We start from the raw sequence: 18,141 nt of genomic DNA on the forward strand, positions 1-18,141 counted from the left end.
GTTCCCACCCCTCCATTTTCGCAAGGGAATTTCATGTAGATGTGGCAGATGGAGGTGATGGTGCCAAAATCGACCAGTGCGGGATGGACGAAAATAACATTGTAAGTAGTGGGCCAGTCCACCACCATGAACGTGCAAAACTTGAATGAGCCATAAATCTCGTTCCCCAACGTTACGAGCAGTTGGATCTTCCCCATAGCGAGCAGTGAATCCCCATTGAAGTCATAGATCTACGTTGGACATGACGCCAGATCTACCTCGGTCAAGCCAATTGCAATGAAGGCTAACTTGAATAGCACATTGACGGAGCTTCTGTCATCTACCAACACCCTAGACACCATTTTGTTGGCGATTTGGGCATCAATGACCAAAGGATCATGATGCAGGAAGTGGACGTTCTAGGCGTCCTCTTCCGTGAACGTGATGGGTAAGTTCATCAACTTAGGGCATTGCGCCGGAGTCTGAACCAAGGCCCATACCTCGTGGTCGTGGTCGAGTTCACTAAGGTAGCATTTCTGATCATTCCAGGATGGTCCTCCCAAATGCAACCCTCTCGATCTGGTGGCCATGTGATCATCTATCCGTGGGGGCGCAATTTTGGAAGGATAGGGCATTCTAAGCTCGGGTGCTTGCACAATTGGGGCCCCCTGAGGGGCTTGTGCTCCAGAACTTGTGGCGTACCCTCCCTGGGGAAGTCGGTATGATCCAAATACACCCGGGATCGTAGGTTGTCCAGGAGCGGCTGCCAGTCCCCAAACTCCCACTGGTAGTCTAACCCATTGGTGGAGATGCCCTAACTTGATCAGATTTTCAATTTCATCCTTCAGTTGACGACATTCCTCAGTCGTATGACCCACGCCCTTGTGATAGGCACACCTCTTGTTGGTGTCCCTTGAGTTCTTTCCACCTTTGAACATGGGGGTAGGTTTCCGATAGTGGACCGTACTCCCCATCGTCAGGTATATGTTCTCCCTGGTGTGCACCAAGTTGGTATATTCTGTGTATTGGGGTTTGTAACCCCTTTTTCCCTTTTTGGAGGGCTCGGATCGATTATGTCCTTTGCCCGTTCTTTTTCCTCGGGAGGGGTTCACGCTCGCCTCCGTTCCCCCAACTTGAGACGGCTGGGCTCTGCTGGGGTCGGCGCTGTATCCGATCGGCGCCATTCTGTACCTGGAGAATGGGGTGGATTGTGTTGGTGCATACCCCGATGAAGCGGGACCATAGACTTTCAGGGTCATGAAGGTCATTCCATGAGTGCTAGTTGATCTTGGCGCCGCCAGGGGTGTCAGATAATGGTTTGTGGGATACTGCATCCCATAACTGGGAAAGGTCTGGGCACTTGATTGGGAGGCCGGCTGCCACCCGAAAGCTTGGATTCGGGCCTCCTCCCAGTTGATAAAACCTTGTGCCCTCCTAATGAATTCCTCGAGAGTGGCCACCTTGCTGCGCTGCATATCATCCCAGAGTGGGGATCCGGCCTTGATCCCGGCCTAGAGAGCCACCCAGCGCTGTCCATCGTCTACTTTGGTTTTTGACGCTTCCTTCGTGAAGCGCTGGATATAGGCCCTGAGGGTCTCTGTGGGATGTTGCTTGACATTCGCAAGGGCGCTGTTCTGCATATCCATCCTCATGGAGGCCACAAATTTTTTACGGAAAGTCGATTGCAATCCAGACTAGGACTGGATTGATCCTAGTTTAAGTCTTTTCCACCATTGCTTTGTGGGTTCAGCTAGAGTGATCGAAAAGCACAGGCATTTGGCGTTGTCGTAGACGTGAGCTACAATCATCAGGCGGTTGTAGCGGGACAAGTATTCCCTTGGGTCTGCATTCTTGGTGTAGTCAGGTAGGTTCAGCATTTTGAACCCTTTTGGTAGCACCACATCCAGGATGTGTTTGGGGCATGGCTCTTTTTCCTCCTCTTCGGAATCGGAGCCTCCTCCTTCTTGTTTCCGGAACAAGCGGTCTGTGACCTTCTTTAATGCGGCCAACTATTCCATGAACTGTTTGGCCATTCAATCATCCAAGAGGACTTTTTCGTTCCTCCTGTCATTGAGGTTATTCCTCAGATCGCCCCCTCGGGGGTAAATCTTTTTCTTGTGGGCTTGTTCCTTTCGGGCATTTAGGCCATCACGCAAGTCTATCTGGGAAGTATCGTCTCCCGAACTAATGGCTTCCAGATCTTTTGCGCGCTGGTGTCCTCTATGATCCTTGTTCACGGAAGCACTAGGATGAAAACGTTGTTCCCGTCCAATATTTCTATGGACAGTCCGGGGTTTGGCACCCTGCAGGCACTTCCCTTGTGGATCGATTGGATGATCTCGTCTTGAGATAGGACACATCCATTTTTTCTTAGGGAGCTGCCCTGGGTTCGCCTCAGTTTTTGGAACGAGATGAATTTTCCTCTGTGGGTTTGCTTTTCCAACATGATCAACCATCTTGGCTTTTCCTTTTTCTTGAGCAATATTCGACGGGCAGTCTCCAGGATGTGGTCCCGGGGGAGGGATTGGGCTCATGTTCTTAGGCGCGCCGGTCCTAACTGGTGGGGTCGGTGGTTGCGTTCCTGGAATCGGAATGGTCTGAGGGTTAACTGTCAATCCTTGGGTAACAATGAGGACCTGAAGAGACAGGAGGGACTCTTGCATTTGGCGGGTGGCCTCTTTCTGTTCAGCTATCCTGGCCTCTGAATCCAGGACTTGTTGTCTTAGACGGACCACTTCTGGGTCCTCTGTTCGAGATTCATCTCTTCTTCAGAGTTAGCAGGATCTTCAGCCTCGTGATCCTGGTATTTCCCTTCATTTTCCTCATCTCCCTCATAGTAACCCTCATTGTAGTCAGCCCCATCCTCAAAATTATGGGAATTGTCGGGCAGGGGCTCTTGATAGGGTGTTCCCTCAGGTCGATCCTAAGGGAATGGTTGGTTGGGCAATGGTTCTCAATTTCCTTGTTGTTGTTGGTGAGTAGGATCGAATACGGTGTGCCTGGTGTTCACCATTGTTGCAGATGTTCAAGATCTTTTCAAGCTTTCTTCGGCTCTCAATGAAAGCACAAAAATGCTTACCGAGTTTTTCGGAAACTAGAATTATGATAAATAAGAGAGGTAAAAAGAAATGATTAAAGATAAACAAACATAGTTTTACGTGGTTGGAGCGTTAATAAGCCTTAGTCCACGGGTCTATTGTATTAGAGCTTAGAAAGCTTTTATAATGGAGTTTTTTTTCAAGTTTGAGCATAGTAATTGCTTACAAGAGAAAATTCGGGGATCCTTTCTACAATGCACAACTGGTCCTATTTATAGGCAGTTGGATGCAATGGGCTTGAGCCAGACTAATCCGGGCCCAATAGGGATATAATCATGGTTTGCTCACTAATGAAGGCTTAATACAAAGGACTTTGCTAAATAATACACATTAATCAGGGCCCATTGGGCCAGCTTGGACATAACCAAGCTTTACAACTGACAGTGGTATGTAGCCTCAAACTGGTCCGCGTGGGCTTGTAAGGAGATCCTGGGGACAAGATTCGCCAGAGTAGTGGCAGTACTGTTCCCCAATAACGGTGTACATTCCGTATGTAACCTCTTCTGTAGGTTAGTTGAGAAGACCGAACTCCATGTTTCTCAGGAATGTGTCAGTGTCAGGTAAGTTCAATCATGCCCACCCAGATGCCAGGTCTGGGTTCATTTACTAAGGTCTTGACCCGTTTACCAGGACCCTGGTTCGTTTACCAGAGCTTGGGTTTATTTACTAACATCCCAGTCCATTCTTAGACTGTTGAGCCTGCCACCCTTACTCGCATCCTAGATGATGCCATTAGGTTGGAACCGGAAAGCTGAGTTGGGTTCACATCTTGGTCTTGATTTCCTCGTTATGGTGGCGCCCATCGTACAATGTTGGGCTTACTGACGATTGGACCACTAAGACTTTCTTCTTCCCTATCCATTGGGCTTAAGCTGGACCTTTAATCTCTTCGAGAAAGCCCACGAACCCATTATGGTATGCCACGCATCCGGGGGAAAAACGGGGATAACAAAGTTTATTATCTTAATCTCGATCCTCCCATACCAATATGAGATTAAGACCACATAGATAAACTTTGGAATTTTATGATATTCACTTAATATTATCATATAATATCGGACATATTATGTATATATATAATAATTCAATTCAATCATTTATTTCATTTAAAACATTTTTCAACTACAATTGCTTTACAGGCACTATTCCCAACATTTACATGCCTCTGGTGAATTACCAAGGCCTTTTTCAAAGGATTGTTCACCTCTTCAGCAGGGTCCTCAACAACACATTCCTAAACTCTGCTCGGGACATGGGACTTTCTTACAGGTGCGGAGGGGACACTTCCCTCAACAGGGGTTAGCTTGCTCCAGCCGAATTTGCGCGAAGGATTCTTCTCAAGATTCTTTTCAACATGCTTAGTAGCCTTAGTAGGAAGGACAATTTTTTGGCGCTTGGCCGAAGGAATCTCACTACTGGGACCGCCGACCTTTTTTCTGAGCAAACTTCTTAAAGAAAGAGGATGACATATCTGCAAAACAAAAACAAGAGGTTAGAAAGTAGAACAAGCAGGGTCAAAATATGCAGAAATAAACAAGCAAACTATAAATAAGTGAAAATAGGCGGTGTTAGATCTCCCTCTTCCGCTCCCTCCGAGCAGCTGGTAGCCCAAAGTGGAGTATCCTCATCATTGTCTAACAAGTCAAAATTCATACGCTCAACCAGGATCTCTTTCCCCTTTCCATGTTGGGGGGAAGTATCAACTTGGGGATTCTCTGCTTGGTGGTCTCTCTGATAGAAATACCAGTCGAAGTCCAGGTGCAGTGTGCAACGCTGGGTCTAGCAGGAGGTACAACGGTGTTTTTCTATTTCTGGCTGGGCGACACTTGGCTGGGTTGTTGTATACTTGGCGGTTTCTTTCTGGGTGGAAATTTGTAGGCGACTGTTTGTTGGGTGTGTTGCCCTTACCCTTTGCCTTCGAGTTAGGATAGAGCCCAACACCAACGAGCCTCTCTTCAGTGGTCATGGTGACCAGGTCTTTGCGGCTTGGTTCCATAGCAGACAGCTTCTGAGCTCGCTTCTCCATTTCTCTAGTTGGCGCCGGACAACTGAAAGGACCGTTGCGCTAAACAGAAAGGTGGTTGGTAGCAATGTCTTTAGTGATAAAGTACTGGCTAGAATACTCCCCAACCTTAGAAATAACTTCAGTGTTGGCCAGATAAACGTCTGAGTCCCTATGGATAAAATAGAAATACCCCAAGTGGCCCTGGCGAGTGCTGAACTTGAGGTCGAACACATAGTTTACTTCATGCGTTAAGGGCACCGACCAACCCTCAAATTTATATAAGACATACAAGGCAAACAGAAACCTATTACCTTTAGGACTAATTTGGGTGGGGCAAATCCCAAAATAATCTGCCACACTCTGAAAGTATGGTAGTAAGGGCAGGGTGGCACCAGCAGTAATATGGTACTTGCTTCAGGCGCAGAACCCGAATCTAGGATACTCTGCCCTCTGCTCTGCGGTGGGTTTGAGAATAGTGGCACTCCCAAGTTTGAAATGTTCCTTGATGCTCTTTAGTTGCTTGTTGGAGATGGTACTTGCAGGAGCTGAGTATAAGGGGGGCTCTTCTGTCTCCTGAGACAGGTTTATAATAGCCTCAATATAAATCTCTGTGGCATAGTCTAGCTGGAAGTCTTCCTCTTGGCCAATGTCGATCAGCCCTTCGTCGGTGGGCAGTGCTTCTTGATTTCCAGTTGCACAGCGGGCCACATGGGAGTTTTGTGCATCGTCGACACAAGTCGTATTCTTTGTGTAGGCCATAATCAGCAACTGGAAGAGGGCCTTTTCAGGCTGGACGGTACCTCTACATGGTGAGTGCTGCAACGAGTCAATGTTAGGCCGGTGATCTGCACGTACAATAAAAAAGGGAAAGGAAGAGGTGAGAGCACTGAACAACACTGGTCGGTGTATACATTTTGTATTATACCGACCAATATAAAATGACGAACAGTGAGAAGCACCAACCAACAAATAAAACAGATCAAAGAACAAGAAGTGCCAAGGACACAAAAAAAAATTCATAAAATTTTCAAGAACTGTTCCTCGTGTTCTTTAAGAACACCAAACACAAATCAGCCAGAAAAAGACACCTGGGGCTATATTTTCATGAAATCAAAGGCAAATACGAGCGGCCCATTCCTAGAACTACCCAAAACATTCACTCAACCCTAGATTCATGCAACATGAAAATTCCACCTGATCGTGAAAATATATATACGCAAGTGCAGGAAATCGATTCAAGTAATATATGATAAGTAAAGTATCGTTCCCTCAAAAATTGTCTTCCAAGTACCACTAATTGTTCTTTAAATTTCTATTTGGCAACTAAGAATTTGACTTTTAAATTTAATTTTAAATATGAAAATACTTTAAAGAAGAAAATAATTAAATAAAAGATTTAAATCACTATGAAAAAAACCTAGGGTGTTAATTTCATCAACTTTTCATTCTGCTAATTGTATTAATCAATTCTAGATTTCTTTATTTCTATTCTAATAGCAGGTTAACATAAATTGATTCCTATTATTTTTCAAGATTTAAGATCTCAGCCTATATGCAAGTTTTCTACATCTCTGTGACAAAACTTAAAAATATAGAAGACATTAAGCATGGAAACCTAATTACTACACAAGTCATACAGGTACTTTCATCCAATATGCAACCTATATCTATATAATGATGGCATATTCAATTCTCATCTTTCGAATTTTGAATCAAAATCATTAAATCAAGCATATAGTGATCAAGTATTTACTAGCATTAAACACACATTATATAGATTAGAATAGAGAAGAAAAATCAAAAGAATATCATAATTCAATTAAATAGAAATCCAAGTGACTACATTAAACCTTAGGTAAAAATTGTTTAGTTCTTATCAGACATGACTAAATAAACCAAATAATTATTCATAAACATAAAATTCATAAAGTTGAAAAAGAAATAAAAATATGAAACTGCAGAATATTTAACCTAAAATCTACTATTAGTCTCTAAAAAACGTAATTAAAAACTGACCTAATGACTTAATTAAACCTTAAACACGAATTTATAGTAAAAAACAATACAAGTTTCTGAATTTTTCCTTGTGCGGCCGCGAATTGGCATTTTCTGGGTCGCGGCCCATGTCTATTTCTAGCCCTTTTCTTCTCGTATATTGGCTTCAGGCGCCACGACTCAGCTTAGGCAAGTCGCGGCCCGTGTCTACTTTTACTCCTGAGCTTAGCCTCTGTTTCCTCTTGAGTCGCGACTTGTATGCCCAAGTCGCGACACTAAATCTTTCCAGAAACATATACGTCGTTGACTTCCCCTCAAGTCGCGACTTTAATTAAATTTTTCTCAGATTTGATCCTTAAGCTCATCTCTTCATCAAAACCTGTCCTTGAAGCATCCTTGATATCATTTTTAGTCCAATAACCGCCAAAAGCCTCGTTTTCCCACCATTTAGCTTCTTTTTGTATTTTTTTTCTCATGATTCATCACACCAACCTACAACAAAGACAAACAAAAGTGTAATCTTGTACAAAACACACATTGATGGACCCAAAACGGGTATGTTTTAAATATTTATACTCGCAAGCGCACGAATCGTATTTATAGAATAATGTTCGTGTAAGCACGAGGTCAAACCCAAAAGAGTTGTCTAAAATAAAAAAGAAAACTATTTTAAACCAAAATTAATAAATTCTAACCTAGTTCCAAAGATTGATGAGAATTTGTAACAATAAAAATAAAATAAAAGATAATAATAAAGAAATTAAAGACAATATATAAACATAAATTAATAATTGTAAATCAAGATAGTAAAATAAAAATTATTAAGATAATAGAATCCACAAAATATAAGTTCAATAATATTTATAAGTACATTGATTCCCAAGTTTTAGTGATAGTTAAAATAAATCAAACTATCATTTTTCAAATAGATTTATAATTTTAAGCACAAATTACTACTAAAAAGATAAGATTTTTCTTCACTTTTTTAAAAAGTTATAATTTCAAAGTATTTAGTGTAAATCAATCTAATGAAATAACAAATAAATCAATTAACATTATTTATAAGGCAAAACATAATATTTTTGTTCTAAGCATGGATGTGTACAATTTAATGACACATCTTACACAAAGAATATTATGTATTTGCACTAATGAAGAACAAAGTTTAAATATGTGCTAACAATCCAAAATACATGATATTTAAGATGAAAGATGATATTTGAAGAAGAAAATTCCATAAACTTTGTTGCACAAAATGGGAAATCAACATACAAAATAAATACTATCTTGTTACATATTGTTTCATCATCACCTTAATAATCTTAAAAAGATTAGAAACACATAACTAGAATAGCAAATACAAATTAAAAATTACAAACATAAATAGGAAAATTTGGAGGATGAACCCCCAAAATTTTCCTCTAAAAATACATAGAAAATAACCAAAAAGAAGAAGAAGATGAAGAGAATAGAGAGGTTTTGAAATGTGTAGAATTTTTGGTATGGTAACCTCCCCTCTTGGACCCCCTAAATGGTCTTCAAAACTCCATATTTATAGCCAAAATGAGGTATTAAAATAATCAATTTAAATTAATTAAATTAATTATAATATGGTAAATAGGGGTAAATTATAGGGTGTAATAATGATGTTTTGGGGTAAAATGTGTAGAAAGTGGGGTAAAAAGTGGTATTTTGAGACAAATGGACAATGGTACATTGTTGGGCTTAAAATGGGGAAATGGCAGCCATTTTGGTGGCTGGGTCAGGCTGGGCGTGGGAGGCACGTGGAGGGAGGAGAAGAAGGAAATAAGCATTTGGGCTTGGGCTGGTGAGGGGTTGTTGGCTTCTTTCCAATCTCAAAAATGTTATTCTTTTCTTCCTTTCTTTCCTTAAAAATACCACAATTTCTTTATTTTTCTTTCTTTTCAAGAGAAAAAGTGTCATAAATTTCCCTACAAAATAAATATAAAATAAATCATAATAAAATATTTTCAACTATAAAATAAATCAATTTAATTCTTTGAAAATATTAATTATAACTTAATTTATATTTAACATTTAATTTCAATAATACAACACATTTTTACCTAAAATTAAACAACAATAATTCAAATAATTAACTACAACATTTTACAACAAAATAACTATAAAAACACACAAAAATATATAAAATCAAAATAAACCTAATAAATTCAAAATTACTTAAAAACTTAATAAGTTAATTAAAAACTCAAGGATTAAGCAACAATTAGCACATAAAAAGTGGTAAAATAACTCTATTTTGTAGAATTATCACACATAAACACTCAAGATCACCACAAAAACACTTTCTAAAATGACCCTAAAATGAAGTTATCACCACCCACGTCTACAGTAAAGAACGCAGATAGAGAAAAAGGAAAAAAATTCTCACGCACAATGTCAAGTTAAGTAGAGAAGTTTGGGAAACTTACTTGCTGCAGGAGTATGGCGCCAGAAGCGTATTCGTAGTGTGAGGGTGGTGTGACATAGAAGTCGAAGCATGGACTAGCTCTTTCAGAAAAATTGGGAGGAGGAGATTTAGGGTTTCTTAGGTTGGCTCTGGTTTGTGTGATGTAAAGAAGAAGGTGAAAATAGAAGAAAGGGTTGGGCACCCCTAGTTATAGGCAAAAAGAAGTGAGCTTCGCCCTACAGAAATTTAATGAATCTTCCCACTCAGTAGTCCCCTCAATCGCTGCAGGCACATCTCTCAAGACACGTCAGCACGCCCACACACACGTCCCTCCACTCACGTCTCCTAAACCGCTGCAGGCACGTCTCCACACACACGCCCACTCTTTGGTAATTGCACAACTGTCGGTACAATTTTTAAGAGAGGTCATCATGATGCTTTATGGCTCCAAAAATAGGCAGGAAAGAGTGAAAAGTCATTTATTGGAAACTTAAAGAAATACTAAGGCTATTAATTGTATCAGACGCTATGCCACGTAGCAAGGAGCATATACCCCTAACCAGGCTGGACGTGGTGGTCCCCAGAAAAAAGTTTACATGCTGCTTAGCACCATTGCAAACTTGGGGGGCAAGTGTTATCCAAAAAATTGACATATCTGATGTGGCACTAAGCTTGGACACGTGGAGCAGACTGGGTAGACCCCCCCGACAGCCTGATCGATGTATACCTGCGGGGTATACGTCAAGTTATTGCTCGACATACTATCACCAAAGGCTCAGTTGCTCGGTATGATGGACAGCCAAACCTGGTCGCCGAAAAGAAGTTACACTCTCCGTTAGAAGTCCACAAGAATCTCCTAACCACCCACAGAGGAAGCCTAACAGCCCTGAAAACCTGGTCAAGCTTCCTAACAAATAGAAATGTAACTACCTGCGAGAAGAATGAGATATTTCCACCATCAGTTACGTCGTGTGCAGCCCCTAGGCCAACAGAGCATTACAAATACAAGCCCTCCACTACAGTGGAGAGGGTTCATAAACTCGTCTACCGGCTAGTATTTAGATACATTCCGGGCAGCTTTATTTTCATACCTACTAGCGATTCTACCTTATTGTATTGTCTTTTACACATAGAAATCCACTTGTAATCCATTGTGATCTTGTGTAAACCTTCAAGATTAATACAAATCCAAGAGAAAGTAGGTCATTACCAATCCTTGGGGTCGAACCTCTATAAATCTCGGTATTCTTTATTATTTATTGTTCATCATTACTAGGTTCTTGGCTCATTTAATGTTCATTGACTGGTCTAGTGAAAACTCTCGAATTAATTATTTTGACTCCGCGTCAGTTGGCTAAAAAACCTATCAACATATAGTTTATATTTTTAAGTCATTTTTGATAAATTTCCTAAAAAAAAATGCATGGATATTCATTGAATTCCATAAAAAAAAATTGGAAAAAAAAAATAACGAAACCATTTCCAAACCTGAAAAAACAAATGCCAAAATAACTACAAAACTATGAATTGAATAGAACAGTTCAAAATAAATCTATTTATGCTTTAAACTTATACTAATCACTATATATAGGGTCACAATATACTTACTCATGATTTTTCCTATTCTAAGATCGGTAAAGATGACACTTTTGTAGGTTTAATGGGCTGAACTTTGAATTTTTGGGTGGACAACTAGATTTTTGGTGCTGTTTTAGAAATGAAATGTAAAAAAAGTTGATGAGAAGATTGTGAAAAATAGGGTTCTATGGAATTTGAGGAAGAGAAGAAAGAGTGGATGGAAAAATGAGAGGGAATTTAAATCTGAAATTGATTTTTAGGCATACTTTTGCAATTTTGGACATTTGGTATATATATATATTTCGATTAGGATAAGTATAGTGCAAAGAACTCAAATTTCACTTTTAATTACATATTACATAAAATATTAAAATATTTTCATTGGATCCCCATTAAATAAGTGTGTCCGTTAAATGTCAAATCAATATAATTTTGATACCTCGTTTAATAATTTTTTATAATAAAACGGTTAACACGATAGTTTTAGTTTCAAAATTTCCGTTAGTTTGCATTAATAGTTTTTTTATTATATTATTATTTTTAACTCGTTACAGCTAAAAGTGACAAAACATTGAAGTAATGTGTTTTTTTTATCAAGACAAATATCTTACCAAATTTTAATAATAGTTTCTAATTCTTATATAATTATATTATTTTAATATTTATTTTAGAATGATTATATTCTAGAATATAACATTATGTTTATTTTCTAGATTTCATTCAAGGCTTTAAGATTTTTGATTAGTACTCTGTTACAATAATAATATAAAGGATAAATAGCAGTTTTCTTCCATCGAAATAAAACAAAATAAAGTAAGAAAAATAATGATGATTGATTATTAAGCTTTGGGGAATTCCTTTCCTTCATTTTTTTTTTTAATTTATTACTTAATATTATAATTTTCTAATTATATTAATTGTTTTTAGAGTATCGTAGTAGAACCTCTGTGGGATAATATATATTCTTAAACTAAATGAATTAAAATGATTGATGCGTATATATTTTTTATTAATTTATTGATATGTTTGTTAATTAGAATACTGATTATGTTTTGAATTTTGTTCAAATAATTTTCATTTGATTTTAATTATAAGAATAATTATTGTTGCATATTTTTGTGAGGCAAAAAAAAAAAAACAGTATATTGTATTAATATATATCAATTTTTATATAAAAAAATAATAATAATAGGAAAACGATTCACTTGTTTTTTAAGGAATTTCACTGTCTGATTATGTTTTGAATTTTGTTTAAATAATTTTTATTTCATTTTTATCATTAAAAAATTTACTGTCGTTGATATAATTTTGTGTGTGGAAGCACAAAAATATAGTATTCCTGTATTAAAATATATGAATATTAAAAAAAATGAATATTTGAAGAGTCAGACCTATGAGACCCTACAATCTATTAAATTAATGTTTAAAGATAGTATTTGACTAATGAAAACTAACGGAGATTTTAAAACTAACGGTACTGTGTTAATATTTTTATTATAAATAAATTATTAAATGAGGTGTAAAAATTTAATTGGTTTGGTACGGGACCATAATTTGATCGAAGATCTTGATTCGTAGTTGTAAGCATGTGTGTCGGGGGGGGGGGGGGAGGGGAGGGTTCAATGAGAATTGCTAAGGGTACGAGATATGTCCAACACTATATACTAAAGTGTAAAATAGCAGCACTCAGATTCTATATCTAAATTTAAAAAAAAAAAACTCTTATCTCTTAGCAAGTCCGGCTCTAAAGGTGTGCAAGCTTGGTTACTGCACAAAGCCCCAAAAAAGAAATAATCCAATATTATTTTTAATATTTTTCAGATTTTTTTTTTAATAAACCTAGTTAAACAAATCAAAATATAGGCCTAATTTGAATTTTTTTTTTCTCTTCTTTAGTGATTTTTTAGTTTTTTTCTCTTTTAGTGTTAAAAATTTTATTTATAAATTACAATTTTTTTATTTTTTTATTAGGGACCTAATTTTTAAAATTAGAACAGCCTCCAAAATAAATATTTAAGAGAGTCCTGCTCACTTAGTAGAAGAAACGAAAAACACGACATATACATACATATATATATATATATATAAATAGATAGAGAGACCCATGACCATGGCATGATAAACCTAAACCATACCTTAAAGCTTAAACAGAAACTAAAATATACATATATATATATTACATTATTTCATGAAACCCTGGGCCATCTTCATGTAACCCCCAACTCCACCTTCTTCTGAGTGCTTCTTCTCATGACCACCATCGCCATGGCCCGCTTGGTGATGATCATCAGAGGACGGCGCGTGGCCATGGCCAGGGCTATTCTTGGCCTCGTACTGGCGGAGATGGTCCTCTGCCTTCTCCAAGTGCTTTCCGAAGCTCTTCTCCTCCACTTTTCCGTACTTAGACCCGGCATCTAGAAGGTCTGCTGCAGCGCCCGCCGTCTTGCCCTTGTCGACCCTGTCGAACCCCTGGCTTGCGGCGGTATGAGCCGCCTCCCCCACCTGCTTGGCGCTTGAGAAAAGCTCATTCGAAGAAGGATGTTGCTTCTGGTGGTGATCACCGGAGTGATCCTTGCCGGGGCCACCGGATGGTTTGTTCATACTGGAGAGTAGGTGGTCCATGGAATAAGAGGAGAGAGTGCGCGCGTAGTGTTGTGACAGTTAAGAAACTAAAGTGAGGATAATGAATGAGACTGTGGATAGCTAATCTGCCTCGTCGGTTTGATGATATTTATAGAGATATATATGTATCACTAGCCTATCCAGTAGTGACAGATATTAATTAAAATATGTGTGTGTGACCATGTTTTTGTAAAAGGAAATAGAAAATAGTACATGATAATATTATTTAATCCTACTTTGGATTGGATTTGGATTTGGATTGGGTTGAGTTATTGCAGCAGAGTAGCAATTTCTGGTGACAATTCACCACGTAGCAATATTACATAAGATATGGAGTATCACTTTCAGTGTTTTAATGCTCACGTGTTAATTTCTTAGTATTTATTGTGTGTGATACTAATTAATTAGCAAAGGAGAAACGGGGCACAACCTGAACCGCTACTTATCTTGTGGCTCAATGGCTGCCGACAGATGTTAGATTTTTATATATATATATATATATATATTTGATTTTGTTATTATTATTACTTTATTCTTATTGTCATTTTTTTTAAAGGAAGTTTTTTTTTTTTTTGTGGTAAAAAATTTGTTGTCTTTGTGTGTCTATTGTTTGTTTTCTGCGATATGATTTGGAGTATTTTTATGAACTGCGTTGCGTTTTGCATGTGTGGTTTAAATCATTTCTCATATCTAAAAATTCTTAATCAAATGTACTCCTGGTAGAAATTATGTAATTTATGGCATCTTTTATTTCTTTGCACTTTTATGGGAGTTTTAAAATTCTTATTATGTGCCTTTTATAGCTGAAATCTTATTTTTATGGCAATTTTTGCCATAATTTTTTTTGTATAAGTGAAAATTACATGTTATATGTGTTTTTTAATAGATTGTGCAAAAATATGATTTTTTTTTTAAGAAAAGTTAATCTATGGTTTTTTTTTTAAATTTCACTTTTATGAGTTTAGTTTCCCATATTTTTGTATAAAAATTTGATTATGCCATAGTTTTACTTTTAATCAAGTTTTATTAATTAGGAGGGGTATGTTTGTAATTTGATTACTTTTTTAGCTTATTTGATTTTTTTATATTAAATTTTTACATGGTTGTTTTGCAAATTTTTTATTAATTTTTTTTTTGTAATATGAATTGTGTTTATTATTTTTTTTATTTATTATAACTATTTTTTTTTTCAAAACCTAGGTAAGGTAACCAGTTACTTAATTGATTTTTCAAAGTTATGTAAAAAAATCCTATAGCTAGGTTAAATAACATTTATCGAGAGGGCTAACCAGTTACTTGTTTGATTTTTCACAGTTATGTAAAAAATCGTCTTAGAGGTTAAATAACATGTATTTGGAGGGGTAACCAGTTACAGTGAGATTAGTAACTTACTGCCATAAGAGGGATAAACAGTTACTATAAGAGGGGTGACGAGTCACTCATATTAGAAATGAAAAGAAACATCACATTTAAAGGAAAAAAAAGGAAGATTAGGTATGATTTAGTAACCTAGGTAACTAGTTACCACAAAGAACCTACAAATATACACACACATCAGAATGTGAAGGTAATCAGTTACATCCTGAAATATACACACAAAGAATGTGAAGGTAACCAGTTACCACAGATTTGAAGATAGAAAAAAAAAAAACAGATCTGACCACGAACCAACCTTCTCCCTCGCCTCCGACCACCACTAGAAACCCCCATCCTCTGCGCACAAAACCTCGTCGCAAACCCAGCCATCCCCGTCGTTTTGTGCAGCTCCGACCACCACGAATCGCACTTAGCCTAGTCGCCACCCTTCTTCCTTGCCTCCGACCACCACCAGCACATCCCTCACCTCAGCCTATCCCCGTTGTTTTGGATTTAGGGGCTCGCAAATGGAATCGCACAGAGATGCACGAATTGAGGTTGTGTTCGTCGATGGTGCGGCTGAGGTGTTCTTGGCTGGGTTTCACGGAGGTGCGCGCCTACGGTGGTGAGGGTGGCTGGCTTTCACAGAGGTGCGACTAGGGTGTTCTTGGCAGGTGGTGAGGGTGGGTGGCCGGAGATGATGGTGGAGATGGTGAGGCAGGCGAGTGGAGGACAGGGAGGTGGCGACTCGGGCAAAATGAAAGAGAAGATGTGGCTTGGCTGAAGGAGTTTTGACTATGTTAATTACCATAGTATCCTTTTGGTGATTTTTGTTTTTTTTGTTTAATTTTGATTTCCAATATGGGATTAGTTTTCCCATAAACTAAGTTTTTGTTAATTATATTTTCTCATACAAATTAAGAAAAGTTTAACTCACATATTTTTGCACATTGATGGCTAAATAAATTTTTTATTGGGCCATAGTTTTTTTTAATTTATTTTTAAATCTGTTTTATTTTAATATTTATTTATTATTGATTTCTTTTAATTGTTATGTTTTATAAACTAAAACGTTTTATTAATATTTTATAACTAAAACTAGTTTTTTTGGGTTTGATAAAAGATTTGAATATACATATATATTCTATAAGTTTGATTTTAAGTTTAGATTTTGGGAATTCATTTGGGTGATTTGTTCTTTTTATTTATGAGTTTGATGTTATTTTTAGTAATATTTGATTTTATATTGTTTTAAAATTTGATTTTATTAATATATATTTAATAAAAACATAATCATATATATATATTTATGTGTATATTTTTATCTTTGGAGAAAATGTAATTAAAATTATGTTAAAAACATAATTTAAAATAATGAATTAATTTGATAAGATTTGGTCAAATCACATGTTGACCCATTGATCTTAGGTGGCATTTAATCGGCAGGATTTAACAAATGTAAATAAATATTAATATTAGAAATTTTTGTTGCAAAATAATAATAGAGATTTGAGTGTAATTTTTGCCTTACCTCTAATATTATTAAAAATAAGGGATCATACTATTTTGGATATCTTTATATTTTTAATACCAAATTAAACTTTTTTTGAATAAAAAGAGGGCTTCATTAATTAGAACGATCCAACAACAAAATGCCCAACAATTCAAAAGGGGCATCCTCTCACTATAACTACAATCAGATTGAAAACAAGAGACCCTTGCCAAGTGTTGTACCCTAATTTTAGCCCGAGTTCATTCACTCAGCTTGGTTACAAGTGGCAAATAAATATACAGAGAAATAACCAAAGGAATGAAATTTGCTTTATCCACGTAGACAACTCTAGTTTCATGTGGACACGTGTGGTATTAGGCGTCCTGGGTTTAACCCAAGCTACAGACACGAAGGGTGTGAAGTGCGAGCTCATAATATTCAAACGACAATCGAAGTACGAACTTGGAGGAGATATTCAGCTCGTGGTAATTCAAATATATTGCATATCCGCGGATCCCTAGAGACTCGGGGTCCTCTTAAACGTTTATTTATGACCAGGCTGTCATATTTAATGTCTCAGATATTAGAAGAACATTTACTATATGATCAAATCATATCCCATTATAAATAGAAAATATATGTATTAAATGTAATAAATATGTATATGCGTGATTGACTCACGCAGTTACCCAAACCTGTCTATGGAATTCCCTTATAAATACTAGGAATGTTGGACAGGGAAGGGGACGATTATTCTGTAATACTGAAACTCTGCCAAAATAGAGAGAAAACAACAATAATATAGACTCGTGGACTAGGTGGATTTTAACCACTAAACTACGTAAAAGATTTGTGTTCTTGTGAATTCATTTCATTTTTCATTACGGTTTATTACTAAGCACTAATCTACCTTTTTATTTCTTAATACACAAATTGGCGAAAAATCGCGTCAACACCAAGAAATGAGATGGGTGATTAGCAGATCGCTTGATAAAAAACAAAGGAACACCTCTTAAACTAAAAACCAATTGCTTAGAATCAATTATTAGCAACCCAAACGATGAGACCATCTCCATAGAACTCCTAATAGCCTATACAACAACAAGACAATAAGATTCCACCACCACTTGTTGCACTATCGATCTTTGATCCAGCTCAGCGCTTCCTTAATGTTAACTGCCTCGGTGTAACGACCTGAATTTGCTAATCGGGCTTAGGGCCCTGATTAGTGTGCCCGGAGGGAAATAAGTGATTTAATATGCTTATATGTGGAGTTATGTGTATATATGATTGTGATGCATGTTTAGCTAAGTTAAATACGCATGTGGACCCCATCTGGATATTAGGGGTATAAATGTGATAAATGTTATATATATGTGATATATCTGTGCAGCACGATCCGAGACAGTCCTGGGGAGCGCGTAGCTAGAGAGTCACAACGGGGTTGAGATTCGGACTCGGGGTGAGTCGAGGGGTAATTTGGGTACTAGGTGTTATGGGATTATCGGGACATGAAAATAAATATTTGGAGATATATTCGAGGATAGAATGTCTAGGCAGGAATATTTGGAAAATTTACCATTTT

At 37.2% G+C, this 18,141-nt stretch overlaps 1 protein-coding gene and 1 long non-coding RNA gene across 2 annotated transcripts; both read right to left on the reverse strand.

Moving 5' to 3' along the window:
* Positions 1-6,879: 6,879 nt before the first annotated feature.
* Positions 6,880-10,954, reverse strand: LOC133821222 (uncharacterized). The gene is made up of 2 exons (XR_009887387.1): positions 9,531-10,954; positions 6,880-7,569 (listed from the first exon to the last, which is right to left on the reverse strand). It is a non-coding gene; the product is annotated as an uncharacterized LOC133821222 (long non-coding RNA).
* A 2,138-nt stretch (positions 10,955-13,092) lies between these two features.
* Positions 13,093-13,855, reverse strand: LOC133822894 (nodulin-related protein 2). Its single transcript, XM_062255354.1, has one exon. It carries the CDS (start codon positions 13,706-13,708, stop codon positions 13,268-13,270), a length of 441 nt encoding a protein of 146 aa, XP_062111338.1. The 5' UTR covers positions 13,709-13,855; the 3' UTR covers positions 13,093-13,267.
* Positions 13,856-18,141: the final 4,286 nt, after the last annotated feature.

The sequence above is a fragment of the Humulus lupulus genome, chromosome 3, assembly GCF_963169125.1.
Source record: "Humulus lupulus chromosome 3, drHumLupu1.1, whole genome shotgun sequence".
In the NCBI taxonomy this organism is placed as follows: domain Eukaryota; kingdom Viridiplantae; phylum Streptophyta; class Magnoliopsida; order Rosales; family Cannabaceae; genus Humulus; species Humulus lupulus.

Excerpts from the sequence above, each read along its gene's own strand:
- LOC133822894 (XM_062255354.1), bottom strand. The coding sequence starts at position 13,708 with ATGGACCACCTACTCTCCAGTATGAACAAACCATCCGGTGGCCCCGGC.